The following is a 26,319-nucleotide window of genomic DNA, read 5'->3' as shown; positions in this document are numbered from 1 at the left end:
TTGCCGTGACAAGCTCGAGTCCAGGACAAGCTGCTCTCGATCTGACACACGGCGGACAGAAAAAGCCGCGTGTCGAAAATCCTAGGGTTGTCAGCCAAAGGGATGAAAGAAGACCGGACAACGGTTGGAATAGACTGACGTCTTCGGCGAGAGGCTGTCGAGTAGTGTGCGTCCGACCTCACGGTTTGAAGCAACAAAGATAAGGCAAAATCTTCTTTGTAGCGGATGCGTAGGATGCTCCACCTTCGAGGAGTATTCGAGTAGTGCGGTTCCCAACGACCGAAGCTGCGGGGATAAGACTTGATCTTCTTCGCAGTGGATATCTTTGGGAAAGAGTTATTTCACGAGTCCGAGTAGGACGACGTCTTCTTCGAACATCGGGCTTGCTTCGAGTCGTTAGAGGAGAGGTCAGGCCTCGAGTCTTCAGGAGGAGAGGTTTGTGTGATCAACCCCGTGTCTTAACGATAAGAGGTCGTGTCTCAAGTCGCAAGAGGAGAGATCATGCCTTTAATCAACGAGGAGAGGTCAGATCTCGAGTCAATAGAGGAGAGATCGGGGCTTGAGTCGTACACAGGAGAGGTATGTGTACGTCCACCTCGAGTCGATGCGAGGGAGGATCGGATCTCGAGTCGTAAGAGGAGAGATCAGGCCTCGAGTCACGAAGAGGAGAGGTTTATGTGGGAGTCTCGAGTTGTTGTGAGGAGATGTCGGTTCTCAAGTCGTTAGAGGAGAGTTCAGACTTCGAGTCGTAAGGATGAGGGGTTTTACTGAAAGTGGTCTCATCTATGAGTATTGCCTTGGAGCGCACTAGCGCGAATTGACCCTCCATTATTGCAAGATAGTGTGTTAAAGGGTGTCCACGATGAAATTGCCACACACAAAATTAATTCGCAAAATTCGAGTTTTCATTCGATTTCCATCAAATTTTCAGGGATTGATAAATAACTATTAAACTTCATTTTACCATTTTACTTGTTTTTTATTTACAGTCCATACCTAAATGCCTGCACCTTGGCCTTAACCCCGGCCATAAGATTCTGTACAACCTGTGAATCAACCGTTTTTTTTTATGTAAACCCATACTTTCTTCAGTTCCTCGACTGTCTTCACTACCTTAGGTCGTTTAAGAAGGTGCTGCTTCATAATCGCCCAGTACTTCTCGATGGGGAGTGTTGGTAGGGTTGAACATTTTCGGCACGAAATTGACCTTATTGTCCGCATACCACTTCAGCACGTCCTTGGAGTAGTGGCACAAGGCCAAATCCGGCCAGAAGATTTTTGGGGACGTTGTGGGGCTCCGCTTCCCGCACGTGCAGATGGCATGTCAAACCAGGAATTTATTCGCAAATTTGGACATCTTCTGAGTGCGGGCATGCTCCGGAGCGTTTGGGTTCCGGTTGAAGGCCCCAACTACGCGGTTGTGATTTTTGGCGTTGCACGGAATACTTTTTCCACTGATCACACTGACAGCGCACTTAGAACAAAAATTTGACCATTTTCTGGCAATTTTTTTTTATCAAACTTTGCAGGTTCGCAATATCGACGGTAGGTGGCATCCCTACAATGTTTCCGATACATATGCCCTGTAGGAAAAATGTACCTGGTTAGCCCGATTTTATCGTAGCAATTGACAATTTTTTCTATAGTTGAGTGGCACTTTCTAAGTAGGATATCCTTTCTTCAAATCGATCGAATCGATATTGCTCTGGAATCGATATTGCGTACTGTTGGAAAAATTATCCAACAAACGAAATCCAGTCAGTATGGTCAGTGCTTTTTCCTCCACTTCTGGGCTTCCGATCGGTGGTCAATCGTTCCTCGAACCGCTTAATCACTCCCGACACCGTGGCATTCGTGAATCCCCACGTTTTAGCAATGGAACGATGCGAGAGATCCTTGTTCTCGTGATCAATGCGCAAGATTTTATCGCGCACGAGCTGTCCTTTCGACATTTACGCAAGATTTGATCACAGGACTTTAAAACCTGCAGTATGTAAACAATGCACTATGAACTAAATCCACCCAAATTTTCATTAAATTCTACCCAACGGTTAAAAAGTTAGAGCAATTTCATAGTGTGGCAGTTTCATCGTGGACACCCTTTATTTTCTCGAATGAAATAATACAATTTACAGAACTGTATTATTTGAAGAAAGGAATTTTCTTAAGTAGTGGAAGAATAAGTTTTCACCTGCATCACCCGTTATCGAAGCAAAACACGACTGCGGAAAAAACGACCTTTGTTGAGCAAGGCCAACTTAGCTCTTCTCCAATTTATTCCGAATTTACGTTAACCAACTTAGAAAAAAAGGAACCCCGATGCCGACCCTGATCATTGGCCCCTGCTTCTTGAGTGCCGTTAGACTGCTTTTTGAGGTAATATCAATTCTCCAATGGTCAATTATCAAATGTCAATTTGTTTGAATAGTTCCAATTCCAATCCTTCTTAAGATATGTTCTTTTAAAACTTCGAATGTTTTACTTTTTACATCCGATCCGGAAATATACGCTGTTGTTGAAGGTGCTTCTCTGATCAATATTTCTTTTATCATGATAGTAAAACTGTTATCGAAAATTGGTATCTTATCGTTTTCCAAAGTCGAAAATGTCCATTCAGCGGGCGGAATAAGGTCGCGGCCGCGACAGGAAAATAAGCATGCGCTAACGCGCTCCCGTAAAGCTCAATTTCCTCATGTGTCAAATCGCGCGCGTTCTGCTCGTCCGATGTTGTTGTTGCTGTCGTCCGCCATCCGTCCGGAGCAAGGTTCTGCTTGTTCGACATTCGGTTCCGTTTCCGTCCTCTTGTTGCAAACTCAACCAAGTTCTCTTACTCTTCTTTCAAGACAAAAAAAAACCAAAACAAAACGCTCCCATCACACGCTTGCTGAGAGCTGAGATCGTTTCTTGCCCCATACCAACTAACAACCGACTACCGGAGCAGCAGCTCCAGAGCTTACTTCGATTCGATGCATGGTCATTCCCAATGTCAAACGTTTTTGCTCGCTGTATTATCCTCGAAATATGACAGTTGGCAATGAAAGAAAAGCGGAAACACGGGTCATACTCGCTGTTAGTAGCCACTCTAGATTCTCTCGCAGCTTCCTTCCTGTTTCGGTGTGTTTCTGAGCTCGCTCGCTCATCCGCCCGCTCGCCATTCCAGAACTGAAATGAAAATAGAAGGCAAAAAAGGTTCGTGGGTGGTTTGAAAACAAGTGTACTACATGTGTAGTTGTGGCCATCACCCCTCAGATCCAAACCCAACCACCCAGCCAGCCACCCACATCGCAGCTCGCTCGAATGTACCTTCTTTTTTGTACTCTTCCTTGTCTCGTTTTCCTTCTTTTATAGCCGGTCGTACTACATGTGCTTCTCCTCTTTCAATTTCTCTGATGGAGGTGTACCTCCACACTCGTTTGTATGTGTACATCCTGCCATCCAGTGCATTTACGGAAGAAAAGAAACATTAGAAAAGTTTTTCAATTTAATTTTCGAGATTCAAAATCATTCCGATTCCGCACCCCTCTGCTTCCGCCCGACCTTTTGCCAACCAACTTCCGCCAAGCCGGTCGGTCGGGGGCTTTGATTGGGTCAGGATGGTCGTCGTTTCTTCTTGTTTGGCATCGGACAGGCAGTGCATGTACCAAACCCAGCAAATCGTAGCGTTGCTGCTGCTGTCCTGTGCTTTTAGGTTAGAAGCTTGAATGACTGTCAGTTACTGGCACTCGAGAGCGTGCAGTTGGTTCCTCAAAATGGGTTAAGTTTGAAGAGCTCCGGCACTGATGATGGTAGAATAAATAAGACAATTGAATATTTTAAACTTTTTGTTCCACATGCCCCTGCTTCCCTTCCATGGTGAGGGAAATCCTTTGAGAAGCTAATCGCGAATCGAAAAATTGCTAGCCAAATTTTGATGATTTGAAGTTGGAGAATCATTTTCCAAAAGTTTCAAAATAAAAAATTATACTATCCTTCATTGAAAATTTGTTGAATTTGTTGAAAGCTAAAAATTTTAGAAAACAAAGTAGCTCTTCAGTTCTTAAATCAGTAGGCATCGACTAGTTTAATCAGCACGTGTATTTGTTTTAAATTCACGAGGAAGGAAGGAAAATTTTAATTTTAAGGAAAATTTCACGACTTCAAAGATTTGCTTGTGAAAATTTCGAACCGCAGATGAGCGAAAGTGACCAAAATAAGCGGAACTCATAGGCGACCTACGGAAGTTGAAGTGAGTGAACGAAAATTTTGCTTTCAGAACAGCAGCTGCTTAACATTCGGTTCTTCATCAGAACTCAAAATCAAGCTTCATGGTCAAAAAACAAAATTCATAATCAAGATTAACAATCAGATATCAAAATTAAAACTCAGAATCAGGATTTTGTATCAGAATTCAGAATAAAAAAATCAGAATCAGAATTATAATCAGAATTCATAATCAGAATTCAAGATAAACATTCAGAGTAAGATTCGAAATTAAGAATTAAAAATTCAGAATCAGAATTCAAATTAAGAAGTCAGAATCAGAATTCAAAGGTCAGAATCAATCATCAGAATCAGAATTCAAAATCAGTATCCAGAATCTTGTCAAAATTCATTCAGAATTTTAGAATCAGGTTTCAGAATTGGGATTCATAACTCAGAATCAGGACTTAGGAATCAAAATCAGAATGCAGCTAAATTAAATTCAGCATTATGAACTAAAATTTAAAGTTCAGAATTACCTATCAATATTTTGAAATCTGAACTTCATTTAAAATTGATATGAAATTTTTTCAGCATTCAATTCAGATTAAACATTCTAAATCTAATTTCATCAGCAATATTCAGATTCAGTTATCAAATCTAAATCCAGGAAAAGATTGTGTTCGAAATGTGCTGCAATTTGTAAACTTTTCCCACAGGATTTTTTTTCTCCCAAGATTCCAGTTGATGGGTATTCTCCGTATTGTGTTCTGTTGACATAAGCAAAGTATATTCTTCCTACCTTCGCACTCAACCTTCGTCATTAGTCAACCCTTTCAAATCCGATTCTAATTGGGTTTTCTTTGGCTGCACGTCGTCGCGCCATTTGCCAAATTCATGCACATATCAGCTTGTTGAAGAGTAGAATTGATGTTTCTGGCAGGGCTAATGGACCCATTCTTGCCGCTAAATTTGCAGCATCCACAAGTAGGATCTGTTCGAGTTTGGCCAGCACACAACTGGGCTACCCTACCGTACCCACATGTCCTAGGTCACATACAACCCCACACTCACAGACTCACACGGAACAAAACCATCCCGTACATACATACTCCGAAGCCAAAAACCCATCCTTGGGGGTACACTCATCAATTATGGAATTTTTCATTTAGAAAGCATACAAATTGCTTCTTCTACTCCGACTTTTTGGACTCGGGCGGAAGAGAGGCAGCCAAACCGAAACCGAACCGAAACCCGACTTGCTACCGAACCGGAATCATGTTGGCAAAACTCAAATTTGGACCAACAACCCTGGCGGTTGGTTTTTAAACTAACCATCATCAGCATCAGCAGCAGCTTCAGAAGATATAGAAGAATGCTTCTAATAATGGTTGATCTTCGCTTCGGTGTAACGCCACCAAATAACGCTGGCACCGCACCGGTCCTACGCAAAGGAAATACTTTAGTGCTAATGTATGCCTATTGTAATGGAATTGCTTGCGTTGAAAATTTATCCTCTTCGGATAATGATTTATGGACAACACCCTGGTTGGCTGTTAATCATCCGTGAGTTGCTGGGACAGGTTTGATGTTTTGTCAATTCACTTCCAAAATTTACATTTATTTTACAAACCTCTGCATATTTCAAGTTGATTTATTTATATTATATGATTATGTGATGATTAGGAATTGGTTGGCTTGAACTTTTCGACCAATTCTGAGATCTTTCATTGTAGATAACTCAGGCTGTGTAGAATATTGGTCTATAGACTTCTTTATTAAAAGCTATCTAAAAAAAATTACATGCCAGATTGTCACAACATTTTATTCATATTAACACTACTTTTCTTGGTGATTTCACTGAGAATTTCACCAATTTCGTTCCAGTGTTGCAGTTTTGTCGAGTACAGTTGTAAGGAGACTTTATATACTAAGACATCATCTGGTCGTTGCTCGCAATGTGTCACTCTATGACTTATTTCTGATTTCACTCTGAAATCACTTATTGCAAGGCATACTAAAATGTTTGAGTGCTACTTTGGTATTGTTAAAAACTAAACTTAGAGGTTGATCTTTTGCATCGATTCATCCGAACTACAGACTACCGTGAACGGCCTTAATTCTGCGCAGTTCCAAACTCTGCGCATTTTCAATTTCAAACACAAATATTTTAACATTTGTTAAATTAAACGTCCTCAAAACAAGCAGAATCACTTCACTTACTGTTTATCATTAATTTCGTGCCTTTCGTTTTGAAATTGGCTGTTTTATTTGCGAGAAATGAAGAAAATCAAAATAAAAATTTCAACCATACAGTGAAAATGGCAGTCGTTAAGCAGTACTGCTAAAGAACTTGGGAAACAAAAGTTTCAAATCCACAGTGCTAAAAAGTAGTTTTTCGTACGAAGTGTCTTTACGTGATAGATTTAGCCATTCTTAACATGATGGTTAAGAATTTTTGAGAAAAAAAGTGTTTTTCGTATGAACACAACGATTTACCAACGCGCAGAATTTGACATCATTTGTTTACTACTGTTCCTAATGCGCAGAATGAAGAGCACCGAAGCAAACGGATGTATAAGCGACAAGAAAACAGATGTAGTGTAGGATTGGTCGATCTTGGATCGATCCTTGGAAGATCGATCTTTTCAACTTCGATTTTCGATTTTTTGGATCGATTCTTCCACCAGGAAAAAATCGATTAGATCGGCTTATTTTCGATTCGATCTTTCGATCTTTTTTTCCTCATTCAGGAAAAAAAAGAGATAATGGCCACCTTAAGGAGGACACTTATTTAACATAGAAAACAGCTATAATGTGTGATTGACATCATTGTATTCAGACTCTAAAAAAGTCAATTTCCTAACTGGCTAAAACTTGAAGAAACTAGATAAAAACGTTCAAAAATGCAATCTGAAAATCAGTCACTGTAGGGCATAATGAGAACCCCCCTGGGGAAGTATAAGCACCATCAATCGGGGCACAATGAGCGTTTTTTTTTGCCGTAGAATCTAGCAGCGATTTTTATTCGATAAAGTCAACTGAATTATAAAGCTACAGCTTGACTAGTTTACATCTGACGATTTAACTATTGGTAAGGTATCGGAGAGTTAATCAGAAAACACGAGTTCGGTTCCTGGTCGTGGTGTTTTTTTTTTTCATTGAGCATTCATGATTCATGATTTTTAATTCATTTCAATACGATGTGACAAATTATTTCCAAACCTTGTGAATTGGGTGCAGGGAAGTGTTTGTGTTTGACTGAGATTAATTTTTTTTTCTAGAATTCGCAAATCTTAAGAAATAACAGCGATTTAAAAAAAAACTACTTAGAAAAAAAATCATTTTTGGCATTTTTTTCCCACATACTTTGTTCGATATCTCTTATAACTGCATTAAAATAACTTCAAAAATACCATGAACTAATTTCTTTTAATCTCTAGAATATTTCTTGTCAATCCATTACATATCTACTTAAAAATATCAAAGCGTTTCCAAGATATTTGATTTTTGATTAGTGTTGTTTTCAAACACTCACTCCGGTTCACCTTACATAAAAACGCTTGAAATATTTTTCTATTATTTCGATTATTACAACTTTGAAATTGTGTGTCTTTTTTGCATATTTTTTATTTAAAAGCAGATCCATTTTATTACATATGGAAAAGATCGATAAATCGGAGATCGATCTTCAAGCTCCGATTTTTTAGATGGATCAATCCCAGAACCGTTCATCTGAATCGATCTTGAAGATCGATCTTTTCGTGAAGATCGAACAATCCTAATGTAGTGAGCCGGGAGGTATTAAGCAAAAGCTTTCTATTGAATTCTAGGAAGGTTCTGGTACTAGTAAATTTGTTTGAAAACTCTTTGATATCGTTTCGAATCTAAATGTTATATCGAAGAAAACAAAATTTCGTTTTCTATTGTGTTTCCAGGTTTATATGATATCTTATCTTAAGTTCCAACTGAGCAGATTAGTTCGACATTCGGAAGTAGTTCCTGCGGGCTACAGAACCGTCTCCAACCGGGGGAACTATGCGCTGCCTTACCATTAGCTCGCACTTGCAGACTGACTGACGTTGAGCCGAGCGAATCAGCACGTAGTTCTCCCGGCTGGGGCGGTACTATGTCCCGCAGGAACTGCTTCTGAATGTCGGACTAGTCTGCACACGATCGAAACAAGTAAATTTCGACAAGATCCGGTGTAAACATGGCCATCCGACAAATTTTTGGTAAGCGAGCTGCAGGAATGGAGCATTTGGAAGTGAAACTATGAACAGCTGAAAAAAAGTTTCACAAAAAGTTCAAAAACCCATAGCTGGGACTGGCCAATTTTCACGATTTACAATATTCTGCGGTTTACGTAAACATGATTTTCAACGGCTTGAAATTTAATAAAATGTTTCTCTTACCATTACGGAATGGTGTATTGGTTATATTTAGGTGCACATAATATGGGACATATGCGCAGAGTTAGGAACAAATAGACAATAGTGCGCAGAATAAGGGCCACATGAATAATTTCCAAATATTGTATTTTTTCTACCCTTTTTCCTGAAAATTGAGTTCTCATTATTTTTGCCGTTAAGTTTAGTAGTTGGCCCAACTTTAAACGAAATTTTGTGGAAATTTATTGTAAGACAAATTTTTAATAACTCAAAACATTCTGAAAAAAATCCCTAACTGCGTAGAATTAGGGCCGTTCACGGTAATTAGAGATTTGAACCCCTTTTGATGATGCGAAATTAGCCAATGGGTTGTTAGCATCAAAAGATTCGAAGAAGTAAGCAGCATTCTCCATTTTCGATGGAAATAATGAGTTAATTCGCCTGCCATTTGGGTTTAAAATGACGCCTAACAGCTTCCAACAAATGATGATAGCTATGAACTATTCTGAAACTTTAACTAAAAAATGCTCGATTTTAGAACTGAGGTCTTCCCTTTTCATACATTATTCACTAGAATGGCAGGCAAAATGGTCATGTCGACTTTCATATACATCTACATTTCGTAAATTGTCCCAAAAAACTGACCTGTTCGAAGTAGTGTCTCAAAGTGCACAAAGTTTTGATTTTTTACTCACAAAAACTACCTAAGGTACTTTCTAGTACCGTTTTTCGTTTTCATATGGATTATTTCGAAGTTGCCTTTAAAAAGAAATCCAAAATCGCTCCTAATAACATGCTAACCATTGGAATGTTTTCAAAAGATCTGTGGCATAATTTTTCAAAAGTGTGGTCCTAAAAACAGTTAAATCCAGAAAAATGGAAAACAATATCTGATTTCATAACATAAAGAAGCAGGGCTTGTGATATAGCTCAGTTGGCAAGTCTGTTGTCTCCTGAGCCGATGTCTGCGAGTTCGAGCCCAAGAGTAAACATCGAACACAGTTGTACCGGATAAGTTTTTCAATAACGATCCGCCAACTGTAACGTTGATAAAGTCGCGAATGCCATAAAGATGGTAAAACGACTATAATCGAAACAAAAAAAAATAACAAAGAAAAAATGGAAAAAAAACGCAACGATTTGGTCTAGCGGATAAGCTGGTGCCAGTCTGGTTTTGGTATGCCAGGCGTACTGGTTTCGATTCCCGGTTTCGGCAAGAAAACTTTTGGGTTCGAATCCCAGAAGAAGCCAACAGGTAAGATGTGTTTCCTCTTATAACTGACATACATCCACCCGTAGCCATCGTCTTTAATCGAAACTACAAACTTGTAAGTTATGTGAACCTGCTTGATGATCAGAAATAAAGCGTTAGCATCAGTAGAGGTTAAAAAAGGTTATTGGTATCGTGAATTTATTCGCTTGCCTTTTGGATTGAATATTTCCCCAAATAGCTCTCAACGAGTGATGACGGTAGCTGTGAACGAGTGATGACGGTAGCTGTGAACTGCTATCTTGCTATCTTGCTATGCTTGTGCTTGCTATCAACTACTGTCCACCTGGCCCCTCCTATTTAGCCAATGGCATAATGGTTGCACTCCATGATTGATCCGAAATAATCAACATTGCTCAATGAACCAATTGAAAGATGGCTGGGAACAAGCAGTACAACCTCACTTTACAGTTTTGAGAATCGCATACTTTAAATGAACCAATAACGACGCCGGCCAGGTCCGGAGGAGATCTGATGTCGTATCAAAAAAAAAAAAAAAATTGAGCAAAAATCGGCCTACTGGGACTTCTTTCGAAGACCGGCCGTTTTTCTCAGAAAGTCGATTTTGAAACCTAAATAATCCCGAAAAATGCCACTTTGTTAGACCTGATGTATACTGTATGCTTATTAGGGTGGCAATGGATGTATGGAAAAAATGTCATGATCGAATTTTGAGCTTGTGCTTGCTATCAACTACTGTCCACCTGGCCCCTCCTATTTAGCCAATGGCATAATGGTTGCACTCCATGATTGATCCGAAATAATCAACATTGCTCAATGAACCAATTGAAAGATGGCTGGGAACAAGCAGTACAACCTCACTTTACAGTTTTGAGAATCGCATACTTTAAATGAACCAATAACGACGCCGGCCAGGTCCGGAGGAGATCTGATGTCGTATCAAAAAAAAAAAAAAAAATTGAGCAAAAATCGGCCTACTGGGACTTCTTTCGAAGACCGGCCGTTTTTCTCAGAAAGTCGATTTTTGGCCAACATTTTTTTCGAAATAAAATCAGATGTTAACGTTTAACGCATTTCTAAGTCGTTTGGCATTAAAATCAAAATGTCGATTACACGGGACATAAAACCGAAACTTTTTAAGGCATTAAACTACATCTCAGTTTGGGGGGAAAAAACATGATCAATGATGAATACAAATCCAATAGAAATCTTATTGGACGTTAGTGAAAAATGAACGTTAGTGAAACTCCAATAACGGGTCCACTCGAAGAAAGTCGCTAGGTGCAATTTCGATGCAAAACATCTCTTTCCCCGGTTATCATTGCATTTCCATTGAACCCATTTAGTGCAATGATGATGACTAAATATCGTTTTTCCAAGCAACCATTTATCTGGCGAGGTCTGTCTGCCTATCTGTAACTCTCTAACGGAGCCACTGCGGTGTTATTCGTCCCTCTGCTGTAGATCTTAACTGTCCATATATGATACATTATATGTAGATACACGAAATCGCACAAAACGGAACGTAACGTCCGTCCAGCTAGTCAGTCAGCCAACTAGCAAACCGACGAAAACGGTGCCATCCATGGTGGGTGTAATTTAGATTGTAATAGGAATTTAATAACGGTAATAAATCATGCAAGCAGCAGAGTATGTCTCTTTCCATCATCGCCGGTCCAACAACAAAAAGTCACCCCCTTCATCCACCATTTGATGCTGCAATCTCTCGCAAGTTGATCTCGATTTTATTACCATCCATCGGGAAAAAAGCCAAAAGAAGTACCCTCCCCTGCGATATCCTCATTCCGACAACATAGGACACAGGAAGAGAATTCGACTATACGTACCTAGTACATAGATGTATGGCGGGAAGCCTTATTTCGACGAGAGCTTTCTTTTTCCAGTTTTCAATTTCAATTTCAATGTGTGCTCACATCACTGACAAAATTCACGTACCACCGACAAACATCGGAATACACAATTCCGGAAGGCAGCAGCAGTAGAATTACTGAACAAAAAAATGTCCCAAAACATACTCACACGGATATATCTTTGTTATGTCAGTCAGTGATTTGATTTTTTTTTCTGATTCCCCTCCATGCTCCTCTATCTCGTCTGTAATGTATAACGAAATATTCATTCCATTTCTTTACTTATTTTTTCATTTCAGGTGTACAAGAAGAAAACCGAGGCTGCCAAAAAGGAGTATCTTAAGGCGTTGGCGGCGTATCGAGCGAGCTTAGTATCGAAGGTAAGTAGTACACCTTCACAAGATTACATGACTTAGTAATCGTAAGCCGTTCATCATAAGCAAGGAATTTGATACCCAGCCTTTCATATTGTCTTGAAGATATCTATACGTTTACATGCTAATTTTAATATTTATTTTACTAAAAAAAAGTTTATCTCTCGGCATGTTTTAAAGAAATGTAGAGAAAAAACTCGACACTTAGAGTGTTCATTTGGAAAATTCGGAATTCTCAATTGAAACTATCATTCCCGGGAATTCCCGTCATATTTGAAATTATTTCTCTGGAAAAGCCTGATAGCCTCCGGAACCATTCTTATTTTTTTTAAATGTAGTCAAACAAAACTCATTAAGAATGTGCCGATTCATGTGACAGTAGACATTTTGCAGCCATTTAGTGCATTTAATAACAAATTTAGCCGATTGTCCTCCTTGGGCGCAAAAACATCATATTTCACTTTTCATCACTCCACCACCATTTTTGCGAAATAGCACGATTCCAGATCCAACTTAAACAGAGTTTATACTTTGTGAGACCTATTAAAGTGCTTTGCAGAAAAAAGAGTTGCATTTGGAGGCAGTCTTCTTTGTATTTTTAGTCATTCATCGTGTCAATCGTTATGAAAGACTGAGTAATTTGCTGTTTTCACATATCGTTAGCCTCCTCAAGTACTAGACATTAAATTTTTCAACTTTTCTTCTTGTTTATCTCTCGGAAATGCAGGTGAGACTTATCAACGAAAAGTTTTTGGTTGGCAACCTGCCAGGTGATTGCTAAAAAGTTTCGCTGTTCATTACGAATTTTTCAAAATATCTCCCCACAAGTAGTCCAAATATTTTGCGCACGATTTGACCACCGTATTTTGTTTATTTTACCGGTGGGCAGCTTTTTAACCTTGTAGATATGAAGTCAGGCCTATTTCTAAGTCAGCTAGACGAATCAGTCCGAAAAATTTAACCTTTTTATCACTTCCTCTATTCATATTTTTGGATTGAGCTTGAAAAAATTTTCATAATCCTCTCACTTCGTCGAATCAATGATCTTCACTTTTATTCAAATCTTCACGATGTACCATGTGAATTTTGGTCAAATAGATGATTTACAGCTGTTTTTGGGTCTCCCACAGGGACTTTTCTGAATTTTTCTCGATCCTGCCCGAAACATGTTGTCAATGAACTTCAGTATTGGACGCTATCTCAAAAATAATTTGAAAAATTGTCACCAAGTTTTGTACACGTACGCATTACATAACTAGGTAGCTTCACTGAAAATTTCATAAATTTATTATCTCTTTCATTGAAAATTGGATGTCGTGCAATGTTTTGCAGTCGCAGTCAGAGCTGCAAATTATCAGTGTCAGACAGTCAATGTCAGCCGACTTTGACACTGCTTTGCGTGTCTATGTCATGCGATACTGATTTTTGGTCAGCGACATGTGCTCACAATGTCATGACCAAGTTGAATGAACGACATCATGCTTGCTACGACTTTTTTCTTCTTACGGCCAACAGCTACATTTTTTCAACTGTTGCGCAACTTATAACGTAAAATCCCTCCCATAACAGCCAGAAAATGAAATAGAAAGATGATCGTATGTGTGGTGCGAGTGGAATTCAAAAATGTCATTCAATATTGACATTGCTGCCTGACCGACATTGTAGCTTGGTCATTCAACTTGTAGATGATTTTGATATTCTTTCGATAACATTGACTACTAGACGTTGGTCGGGTAAAACGAAATTGACTGAAATTTATCAGCCTTGGTCGCAGTTATCCGTACAAAGGTTGACTGAAAAGAGGTTAGCGTGTAGAACTCCGACAGATTTTACACTGATTTGACAGGTCGCACTAATGTACAAGTTCGCACAAATGTCGCAGTCATGAGTGCGCAGTCCAATTTAGTGCGCTGCGATTAATACCTCCATGCATACATCAGTTATTCACAAAACAAAGAGTTGCTTTTTTCGAATGCACTCCTCAAACTTAATTTACAAAGTCAACCAAGCACATGTTTGATTTTTTTCTTCTATTTATAATGTGGGATAATTTTGGACTCGGTAGGCTGTGACCGTCGATGACGGAAGTGTTTTTTTTTTCAGCGGAAAAATTTTCAATTGCTCTCAAACCCTTATTTTAAAAGTTTGTTTGTGCATATCATTTTTTAAAAACATTTACAAGATGATATGTTGGACTGAATTTGCAACAGAATAAATACCCCCTAAAATTTTAAAACAGTTAAACCGACACCCGTGCTGAATTGACTTATTCAGTTCAAACAGCAGTTTCCACTTTTGTGTGCCCGAAAAAATAAGCTGTTTACTCAGAATTTAATTTACTTCCGAACGATCCCTACCTGTTTGTTGTTGCAATATGTGCCCAAAGGTTCTGATGGAAAAACATTATCTCCTCTGTCTGACATGACGTTCCGATGGAAGATGGCGATGACGTTGAAATATGTATAGGGTATTGTAGCCAGCACGTTTCATAAATCATTTTCGGGTTCGGCGAGAAGGTAACATTATTATTGTTCTAAAGGTCCGCCTCCCCCACATCCTGCACCTGGGTAACTCTTTTGTCTTTTTCTGGTTCCTCCATCGCATCCCGGGATCGGATCTGAAAAGATAAGTTTATTAATGGAAAACCAGCAGTTTAATTGATGCCCTGTGTTCTATTTGCAAGCATCATTCATTGTGTAATGAGGATTCATTTGTGTGTTTTTCTGTTGGGTTAAAACGTTTTTATTCCTTTTTCGTTTCAGGGTACCGAAGGTGACCAGCAGCAACCACCACAGCAGCAGCAGCAGCAGTCCCACCAGCAGCAGATGTACTCACCGCCCCCGCCTCCCCACCAACAGCAACAGCAGCAGCAGCATTCCGGCCAACAGCAAAATAATCACCTGGTGAATCACTCCCAGCAGTCACCTCAGCATGGCCAACCGGTGCCCCAAGTGAGTCCCCACATGCCGATGCCCGGCCAGGGAGTGGGTCAGATGCCACCGCAATCCGGCTATCCACCACCTTATGCATCGCCCTACAAATCTCCACAGCAGGTATGTTTAAAAACTGTTCAAGGACAACCATTTAAGGAAAATTTCCATAGAATGCTATATACCTAGAATTATCATCACTAACACGAACTAAATCTGATCGCTTTATTGTGTATAAAATTTGGATTGTTGGATGACATCAAACAAGAAACATCAAACAAGCATATTTAAGACTTAACTTAAAGATTTGCCACATCACCAGCTGAAAAATGCAACCTTTTTGCAACGCACTTCTCCAGTGTTTTTTCAGTCGAATCGCCAACTGCCGATCAAATAAACGCTGCCGTCACGCGACTACCCACTGATGTTCTGGATCTGGACGTTTTTGCTATTAGTGAGGAAATGGTCTCAGAGGCTATCATTAATCTGAAGTATTCCACTTCGTTCGGACAAGATGGAATACCGGCCTGCGTATTGAAAAAATGTCGCAATTCACTGATAAAACCTCTTACCCACATCTTTAATCAGTCCCTAGTACAACAGAAATTCCCTTCCATCTGGAAAAAAAATCGTGTATGAGTCCAGTCCACAAAAAAGGTGACAAACAAGATGTTCACAATTACAGAAGTGTCACATCGCTAGCTGCATGCTCGAAGGTATTGGAGAGGATCGTCAACGATGTTATGTTCTCAGCTTGTCGGAACTGGATCTCTGAGAATCAGCATGGATGTTTCCCAAAACGATCGGTAACTTCAAACCTAACAGTTTTTACATCATTCTGTACATCGAAAATGGATGGTGGCAAACAAATCGATGCTATTTACACAGATATATCAGCTTCATTCGATTCAGTGAACCATGAAATCCTCCTGAAAAAATTGCATCGCCTGGGATTTTCCGAAAGACTGTGTGCGTGGATTAACAGTTACCTAACGAATCGCCGACTAGCTGTTAAAATTGGTTCTGCTGAATCCTTTGATTTTATTCCAAAATCTGGCGTACCGCAAGGCAGCAATCTGAGTCCATTATTGTTTACGCTGTTCTGTAATGATATAAATTTGCTCCTCATTGGATGTGGAGTTCTCCAGTATGCGGACGACTTAAAAATATATTTATGTAGTTATAAACAGCCTAGCTGATTGTTACGCGTTACAACGTTTCCTGGACATAGTAGCGAGCTGGTGTGCCTATAATTTACTGGTTTTGAGCGTTTCTAAGTGCTGTATTATCACATTTGGGCGCAGGAAACACCCGTTCTTGTATAATTAGAATATACTGGGCGAGCAAATGCATCGTGTAGAGGAGATAAAGGATCTTGGCGTTTTATTGGACAGTCGTATGACTTTTAAACGTCATTACTCTGTGGTACTCGAGAAGGCAAACCGCATGCTGGGATTCATCATACGTTTGAGTCAAGAATTCACCGATCCGATCTGCTTGCGAGCTTTGTATTGCTGCCTGGTTCGATCAATATTGGAATCGGCGAACCTGGTATGGTAGCCTTTCGAAGCTGCTTGGATTACGCGTTTTGAGGCAATTCAACGACGATTTGTGCGTTATGCTCTTTGTGAGCTACCCTGGGAAAACCCGTTAAACTTGCCACCATATGCTCATCGTTGTGCTCTGCTTGGTCTTCAGACGCTATCAGATCGCCATTCCATCGCCCAATCTCTATTCGTGGCAAAGATTTTACGAAACGAAATCGATTGCGCATGGCTGCTTTCCCGATGTAACGTCTACGCACCAGAACGAACTCTTCGCAATCGAAATTGGCTCTCTGTGGAATCAAGAAGCACGCGCTATGGCAGCAATGATCCTCTACGTTCCGCAATAACTTGCTTTTTACGCCATTTTACATTTGACTTTAATGTATCCATTTTAATCTTTAGACGTCGGATTGAATCTGATTTAAGCGAACAATTACGAAACTAAGAATCTTGTTATGTACAAATAGTATTAAGATCATTAAGACACCTATGTCAGATGATATTATTTTCAATAAACAATAAACAAAACTTCGATTCTCAGTGTAAGTTTAAGGGTAGCATATCAGCTTTTGAAGTCAACGGTCAAAGGATCGAATGTCAGTTACGCCATGGCCATACTCGCACTCCACGACAATACTAATTAACGAACCTTCTGACAACTCAAAGCCTGATGCTTATCTTGAACTGGCACGAAAATGCTTCGTACTGTGATGCTATGGCATAGACTAGTTTTATTCGGACTCACCTTCGTCTTAGAGCAGCCCAAATGTTTTCGTGATTCATTCCTTCAAATGCTGTTTCGAAATCACCGAACACCAGCAAAGGGAGTTCTCGATTTCGTTGATTTTTTCCAGTATATAGGATTATTTGTGCGTTGTGATGTGATTCACCCATGATCGTTCAGCTTGTTGCCATCGGAATATAGCGTCAATCTTCTCTTGGATCATGATTAGGATCACTTTACAGAATACTTTGAAGGTTCTACAGATCAAAATATGCCACGTCAGTTACCGCACTCTTACATGTTTCCTTTCTTCGGAATCTTTACGAGGAAACCCTGCATCCAGTCGGCCTGGAATGTTGCAGTAGGGGAAAGTGTTTCTAAATGCGTCTATCGGGTTAAATGCGCCTATAGCCGTTTTACGAAATGACTGACAAGGCAACATATCTAATCAATGCATTTTAAAGGCTAAACGCTTTTAACATAAGGCAAGAAAGAATTTTATGAATTTACCAACTCCGAAAATTTTAAAAATTCATACAAGGTTTTGATATCATTTGATGTAATTTTTTGACTTTTAAAAATTATACGTAAATAAGCTCAAAACAAAACTCAAACAAAAATTGAACTGAAGATGTGCTGAATCACGGTGATTACGACACACGATCGAGCGGCATCTGTCAGGCTGACCGCTGACTGTAGAGCAGTGATTGAAATCCTCACCAATTTTCTCATCAGAGGCTCTCAAAATACACGATTTGAGGCCTCGCATCAGGGTTGCCAACATTTTTTTTTTTTTTTCAAAAATCAGGGAACTGGTGAAATAAAAATCAGGCACGTTAAAGTAACGGAAATTGCGCTCAAAGTGATGACCTTTTTTTTGGTCATCGGTCTACATTTTTACTCTGATATGTGTTGTGAGCCTACTTGGTTGAATTATTCCACTGAATCAAAGCAATCGAAAGATTCCCTTTAATTCTTTTAAATAAGAATTGAAGGGAATCTTTCGATTGCTTTGCCCCGAACGAACTCTCTCAACGTTCGGTTGCTACATGATGCATGAAGAAGACGAGGCACACATACTCATTTACGTTATTGAATTTGATGGACTCAAGCCGATAGCTGTCGTTGAGGAGAACATCTTCAACCTCGCCGCAAAGGTTGAGGCAACAACGACAACAACCGAACTTATTGCATTGCATAGGCCCGCAACGTATGGAGCAAGGAGGGGGGAGGAAAAAGAAACGAAAACACTAGCTGCCTGTGTGCGGTTGCTGTGCAATAATAGCAAGAGCAGAAAAACCTCGGGTATTCGATCCAGGCACAAACGAGAAGACTGGGGTTTGCTGTGCCTTTTGAATACGGTTCCCTCAAGAATGTAACAGGAGATGAGTGAGAGACATTCGTTTGGTTTTTTGGATTCGCTGCCTCGAATGTATATTGCTTCGTGAAGGCGGGACATGTTGAGAGCGTATGCATCATCGGTTTTGTCGTTTTCGCTGCCTCAAAGCAACCTTTGCTTCCGAGTAAAGCGTTGAGCGAGAGAAGGTTAATCAATTCATTCTCAACCAAATACAACCACTGCTGTAGAGGCTCACTGGTATAGACGCCTTTTTTATTTCCATTGGTTCCCAAATATCATTCATTGCTCACTCTTCTCATACGTGACATGTATTTACATCACGTGAATATGAATGGTATTTACATTCACATGATCGGAATATTTCTGTCATGACATGACCCATGACTGATCATATTTTCTTGGGTATAGTGATCCGAAATAAATTTCACCGTCAACGTGAATGAATGAAAATTTTCATGCCTGGTTGTTGGAGAACGCGCTTCTGGAACCTTGGGGGGATGACCAATGTTTCACCATAAAGTAGTCAACCGGTGACAACGGAGAGACACTCTCGACGTTGGAAAAATTGTTGAATTCCGGGATTGCTGATACTTTTTTTCTTGATCGGCCAGCCTTTGTTGACAAAGCGAATCACTTGCTGCAAACCGGCGTCGCCTTTGGTCTCGCTCTGAGCTGCCTTGAATGAGAGCAGGAAAGCTTGAAGTGGAGTGAATATCTGCAGGAGATAAGACCGAAGCGTCGGAACGTCGAGTGGTGGTGGTATTTTGGCAATAGCGGCCACCTTCTCCGGATCTGGTCGGATTTATGTTGGCGGCATTTTTCAATCCGGACAGTGAGCCCGAATTCCAGCAGGCGAGTGAGCACAAGTTGCAGGTTGCGGCGGTGCACTTCTTGAGTTCGTCCCCCCACCAACATGTCATCCAGATAACCAGTGGTACAGTCGAGACCGGCGAGCACGGCGTCCATCAACTGTTGAAAGGCCCCCGGAGCGGATTTGACGCCGGACGACAATCTGGTGAACTGGTAGAGACCCTTGGGTATGTTGATGGTAAAGAGTGGTTAGTTAGTTACGTCACCGGCACTTGAGGGTAGGCGTCAGCGTCGAGATCGATGTGGCTGAAGTACCGACAGTTGGCCATTTTCGTAAAAATGTACTCAGGCAGAGCACCGGGTAACAATTTGGCTCTAGCGCAGCGTTCAGCCCGGTCGAGTAATCCGCGCAGATGCAGACCGTCCTGTTTGCCTTGCGCAGAACGACTTGGCCGCCCCGTCGGAAAAGTCGATTTTCTTGATGATGTCAAGACTTTCCAACCGGTTCAGCTCTTCCTCCACGACGCTCTCCATGCTGTAAGCCACTGGTAAGTTTAGTCGGAACACCGGCATTTGGTTCGCTTTCAGCACCTGCTGAATCGGGGTCTTGTTGCACAGGCCTGGCTTGGAGGTGAAAACCTCGGGGAAACGGGCCCGGAGGTCGGTAACGTCTTGAGTGGACTTGCTGGAGATTTGGTTACTTAGAATGTTGAGACGCACGTTAGGAGCTTATACAAAACACTTACCTCTGGTGGTGCTCTGGAGGGTGATACTGGAGTGTAGCTCCGAAACGAGCTCCAGAGATTCTCCGGACGCTGTTTTCGTCCGACATGAAATAGATTGAACCTTCGGACGGCCCAGTTCGACCCAAGATTGGTGCGAAATTATAGAGATGTTCGACCCAGTGTCCAACTGGAGTCGGAGGGGAACACCTTTGACCCGGACGTTGATGAACTTCCGCCCATGCTGATGTTCTAAACTGTCACTATTTTCGCTGCGTGTTGCCGCGTGTTCTAGAAGTTTTTCTTCGGAAGTTGCTTGCTTGAGGCGCTTGATGATGGTTTTGATGCAAAACAGGCGCAGTACCCCCCTCGATGACCCTACTTGCCGCAGTCACGGCACTTGTAATCGCGGAATAAGCTATCTTTGCTAAAAAGTATTTCTCCGCAGGACCAGCAGGGTGATCGCGGGAGATGCTACTGGCCTCCTTGGTTGTCTGGAGGCAACTATACCGTCGATGGAAGATGGAAACAGACGCACAAAACAGCGATTTTAATTTTGCCACCGTTTCGCTCAAGGTGGACTCACGAGCCAGCTTTGGCAACATAAAGCTGTTATATCGTTCCGTGATCCGTGATCCGGCGGGCTCATTCTCCGTAGCAGAAGCCGTACTTTTTCCGCGTCATCCAGATTATTGGCGTCTTTCTCGAAAAGATCGCTATAACGAGATAACCACGCGTCGAATTTGTACCCGGTTTCCTTTTCGAACACGAAATCCGCCATGTTGCTGGAGAGAGAATCGAGAACGGCTTCGACGCGGGACAGCTTGTTGATAGCTACATGTGTGGCGTACAGCTGCCTGTAATAGCTGGACCTTCAGCTTTTGCCAGGACCTGCAAGATCGTATCCTAGAGCGTTGACTGCTGCGCTCCTGCACCACTTGCGTTGGTCGCCATCGCGTATTTCTCCACGTGCTTTCTACCGATCCCCGAAAACGCGATTTTTTCGGGAAAACGGGCTTACTTTGCACAGCTCCGCCACTATCTCGTCGCCACTGTTGCGATATGTGGTTTGGCTGAATGAGCGACTCGCGATTGTAGTGTAAAAACTTTGAGTGTAAAAACGATAAATTATACATATAATAAAACTTAATGCACGAACTGCTTATCGCAATGACTATAAGAATGAAACTGAAGATCTGCTGAATCACGGTGTTGACGACACACGTTCAAGCGGCATCAATCTGCCATCAGCTGTAGAAGCTCACTGGTAACTTGTGCCGTCATTTGACAATTGGTGAGTTTATCCCCCAATAATGATTAGAAAGTGGAATAAGAGTTTAGTCTCGTTCATTCAAAAAAAAATATTTTTTTTAAAGAAAATGAACTCAATTTCGTTTTGAAAGTCGACCATTTTTGGTCAAAAAAGATTCATTTTATTTCATGAAAATTATTATTAATTCATGAGTGAGTATACAAATGTTTTTTAAAGCCAAAACAATGTTTATGAGTAATCAGTGTGATGTAATGAATATGGATGGCACGATTCGCTAGCATTGTACTGTTTATTGTTTAATCTACGAACATCGTGTTTAGAACACTTTGATCGATTGAAGCATTTCCATTCTTAACGCGAGTGAATCACAAGAGGAAACAACCTTCGCATCTGATGAAGTTGACGACGAAGATGTTGACAAGATAATTCTTTCAGACATAATGAATGAAATTCATGCCCACGAGCATGGCATTCATTCGATGTGTTTGTTTTTGAAGATTGTTATTAAATTATAATTAATATCAAGACATCCATTGAAGTGTCCCCCGTCCGTGGCGTTTCTTCGTTTCCTATAATATTCTCAGCACACACTTGAATGCACTTTGGGTTTGTTATTTAGTTATATATAAATTTTCTATTTCACTTTGGTATTTTGGTATTCTCGTACAAAAATCATATACAACAAGTCGATTCTCGCAGCACACATTGAAATGCTATATACCAACAATACCAAGCCTTTGCGTAAAGATATGTGACGCAAAAGTTCATCTTCTTTCGCGCGTTTTGCTCTCAAAGAGAACAGACCAAGTGAGAAGTGAGAGAACAAAATAAACTCTCTCAATATCTCATGTTTTCCGATGCTCTGCTCTCAGAACATTTTTACTCCTATGCAGTAGTGTTTGTGAAATTGATCGCCTGTACTTTGGCCTCTTTCGAATCGAGTACACTGTCTGTGAATGTGATGTGTCCTCTGCTGACAGTTTGTGTTGAACTGTTTTGCCGGTACCATCCAGTCGCACAAAATAACAATCAAGTTGGGACGAGTGTTATTTTTTTGAGTGTTTAGAAGTTTTGTACCCTCAACTCAACTCAATCCGAAAGTGAGGTTAGATTCTTTCCTTGTTGTTCCGCGTCTCATCGCCAACACCACAGCAAAGCAACAGCAGTCATCGCCACCACCCATCGTGTGTTGCTTGTTCAATCAGACAGCTTGGTTGGTGGACTTTTTCGTGCCCCGGTGCAGTTCTATGTTTGTTCTATTTGTTGCGCTTTGAAATCGCCCAAAGATAGCAATCTTTTATCTTCCTGGTGAGTACGTGTAGCGTGATAGTTATCACTAAAACGCAGGTTTAAAGCGTTTATCGAAGAAATTTAGCACACATTCTGTTTTGATTTTTGTTCCATCGTTGATACGTAATTGTAAATTGTTCTTTATTGATTTAACGCCTGCCCATCGATACAAGCTCATAGTAGGTAGCATATGCTATCTGGCACGAATGAGTGTAAAAATACGCTTTTAGTCACGGACTACTTTTTATCGTCGTGTGATTTATGCCATTTGAGATTTATCTCGAATAAACCATTTGATATCCCACACATGATGTCTCATCACGAACATCACAAGTCTATGCTGTGTACAGTAATACCGTATTTGTTTATGCCGAGTGTTGCACTAGTGTTGCACTGGTGCACCACTAGGTGCTGTCAAACTGTTTGTTTATTCGGACGGTGTTGCACTGGTTTTGACCTGTCGGAGTTCTGCTTACGGACGGTGGCCCACCGATAATTTTGCCAGTGTTGCGAGAGAGCGTGTGAGTGAGCGAGGTAGCAATACACTGGCGAGGATTTGTGTTTGTTTTTATCGGGTACGGTGGAACACTCCACGAGTGGAGAAAACAAATCTAGAGTTTGTTTTGATTAGGTCGTAAGAGCCACCTGACATGTTCCGAGAAAATCGCTGTTCAAGTTTTGTAACATATTTTCAATTCTAGGATTTAAAATCTCGCTCAGAATTGTCTGGAAATTTGATATGCTTTACAAAAATAGATGAGAAATATGCTGTTGTATGCGGTATTGCTATACATTCAGATCTACGAGTGAACAAGCACTTGCGACCTTTTGCATTACTTGTTTGGTACAAACGTCGTTTTGCTTAATGACAAATTTTATCTAAAAACTTGATATCTAGTGTTCTATACTTCTTTAATCCCTGCTCACTTGGTCAAGAACTTAAGTCCTAACATGTTAAGACTCTTCTAAAGAGTAGCGCTACTATTGGCATGTAATTTGAAGGATTTTTTCATGTTACAATTTGACGAACACCTCCAAAATCAGCACAAATAAAAGAGAACTTACGTGTTTTTCTTCGAAACATTATCAGGACCTCCGCGGGTGATATGCGCTCTACAGAATCTTACGGCGATTGTGGAGCGGGCCCTATCAAAGAGTCTACCTCCACTTCAGTGGAGTAAACTGCTATACCAGCCGGGAATCGGTGCTGCGAGAGACTGTCCATCCTTTTTCTGATCGACTGGAAGTTGCTGGTTGCTATCTGTGACTCTGTAAGCCTTTGGAGAGGTGCAGGGGTTTATCCAAACGTTTGGTAATGTATGTTGGGCTGCAACTGTGGGGAAAAGTATGAAACTCAAAATTTAAAAGCAAAATTAGCGCATATTACCTGGCACTTACCTGGCAAAAATCGCAGTTATTTATTCCACCGAAATAGCTAAAACTATTCTCACAAATGATTTAGTTTGAAATTAATAGCCATTTCATGACTTAGCATCGCGTTTTATGCGAAAATGCAAAAGGTCACAAAAACCGAAAGACCAAAATGTTTTTTACGACTTTTGTTTTGCACGATAATCCAAAGCAGTGCAAAAAGTCGTTAAAACCAAAATGCACACGAAAATGAAAAAGTCATTATACGTCCTAAATTCAAATCATTGTGTAAAAGTTGTTTAATGATAAAATGAAACCAATTTTTTACCAAAGATAAAATGCATATTTATCAATCGTTTGCATCAAATAACTCAATTTTGTTTATATTGGTTCATACGACCTAATCAAAACAAACTCTAGAAATACAGTATAAGACTCGTTTTCTTCATTCATAAATCATGGCATCCAATATAACCACTTTTTCAAAATTTCAGATAAGTTAAAAAGTAGGCGATTTTTAACAATTTACAAGTTAGGAGACCATCACGTACCGTGTCATTTTAACAAGAAAAAGAAGCGTTGTTCAACGACATTCTAGAGTTGGGCACTTCTGATCAGATGTCCGTACAAGCGAAGCTTCAAATTCGTGCACAGTTTAGCGATAATGTAATGTTTTACAACAATTTTTAATCAAATTTATATTTTATGGCGTTATACCAATATGATTTCATGTATTGATTAGAAAACGTAATGTTAACTTAACTGTTGATTTTAAATCCGAATCATTCTTCGTTTCAGACAATGATGCAAATGCAGCCACATCTCCAGCAGCAACAGCAACACCACAATCAACCACCGATGCACCCCGGCCAAAACCATCACATGCAGATGAACTCGATGGCTCACCAGCAGCAACAGCAAATGATGGTCCATGCACAGCAGCAGCACCAACAACAGCAAACTCCGCCGCCGCAGATGAACCACCTCAATAGTATGATGAATATGGGAATGGCAGGACCCCAGTCGCACTACATGAATCAGCAGGTGAGATTCGAAATTCTTTTGAGCATAATATGTTTCCCCACGTCCTGCCGTCTGGCATTCCCGAATTTCGATCTATTAGTTAACAAAAATATTCCAATCATCAAGTCTACCTTCTGAACCACTACCTAAAACAACGATCTATAGGTAGGAATATTCCAAAAAACCGAAATCAATCCATTCCCCTACCTTCCTGTGTACAATTTCACCGGCAACGCATTGAGGGCTACATGTAAGAATAATTCAATTTAGTATTCTCCGCACTTCGTAGATGTCGCACAGTCAAGGGCAGCAGCAGCAGCAACAACAGTCACAACAACATCCGCCTGGCCAGCAGCAACATCCGATGCAACAGCAGTCGCAGCAAATGGGCACCTCGGGTCAGCCGGCAGCCCATGGTCACAACATGAGCCCGCACCAAATGGCCCCGCCAATGTCCGGCAGTCCACCGCAGCAGGCGAGTGCCGCGCCCCAGCAGTGTATCCGACAGGGCTGTCCGAACCAGGCGATCGTCAATTCCGACTGGGAGGATGAGTACTGCAGTAACGAGTGCGTCATCACACACTGCCGGTAAGTTTAGTTTGCTTCTTTTATACGGGTTTTAACCTACTATCCAACCTCAACCATTTGATGTCTTAGCACCTCTGTGTCCCTTGAGAAAAGCAGGAATATTACCTACCTAAACCGGATCAACGAATAACTCGTGTACTAAGGAGCACTTAAAGTTGACACCTCTTGTGGTTTCTGGATTGCTCTGTTATTCTACGAAAGTCTAGACGGGAATCGCATTCTAAAATGTCCATTATCCGTTTTTATCCGATTGCTATTCCAAAAAGTCCATTTATAGCCCGATCCTAAGGCGAGTTGAGAGAAAGAAGAATGTTAAATGGACATAAATAAGATAATGTTGAAATGTGACCTGTACAATTATGGATTTCTAGTAGGAACCCATCCGTTGGAAAATTCATAAATTAGAAATCAGACATTTCGTTGCTTTTATACACATTGTTTTGATATCCCAATCCTACCCTATAAACTAACATATGACGATGAATCGGGATGGATAAGCAATATCGATGCTTATAATCCCTCGAGAAAAAAATCATATGATTAAGGGAGGCGATTCATATAGAAATATTTATATTTTCTAAAAGGAATCGAAGCATCCCTTATTATTCCTCATGAGCTTGTGAATTGGATTTGGA

General features: G+C 40.6%; 1 protein-coding gene across 7 annotated transcripts in view; it reads left to right on the top strand.

Annotated features, from left to right (window-relative positions):
- LOC129740301 (TOX high mobility group box family member 3-like) overlaps nt 1-26,319 on the top strand; it is a 326,492-nt gene that overhangs the window by 292,899 nt on the left and 7,274 nt on the right. For 6 of the 7 annotated variants that reach the window (XM_055731940.1, XM_055731937.1, XM_055731938.1 and 3 more), the window contains 4 exons: nt 11,972-12,052; nt 14,809-15,099; nt 24,872-25,117; nt 25,386-25,684. In XM_055731940.1, the coding sequence (XP_055587915.1) occupies nt 11,972-12,052; nt 14,809-15,099; nt 24,872-25,117; nt 25,386-25,684 (917 nt within the window). Of the gene's footprint in view, nt 1-11,971; nt 12,053-14,808; nt 15,100-24,871; nt 25,118-25,366; nt 25,685-26,319 lie in introns of all 7 variants that reach the window. The other variant, XM_055731941.1, reaches the window with a different exon arrangement.

This window comes from Uranotaenia lowii, chromosome 1 (assembly GCF_029784155.1).
Source record: "Uranotaenia lowii strain MFRU-FL chromosome 1, ASM2978415v1, whole genome shotgun sequence".
Taxonomy (NCBI): domain Eukaryota; kingdom Metazoa; phylum Arthropoda; class Insecta; order Diptera; family Culicidae; genus Uranotaenia; species Uranotaenia lowii.
This window is presented reverse-complemented; position numbering and strand designations above follow the sequence as displayed.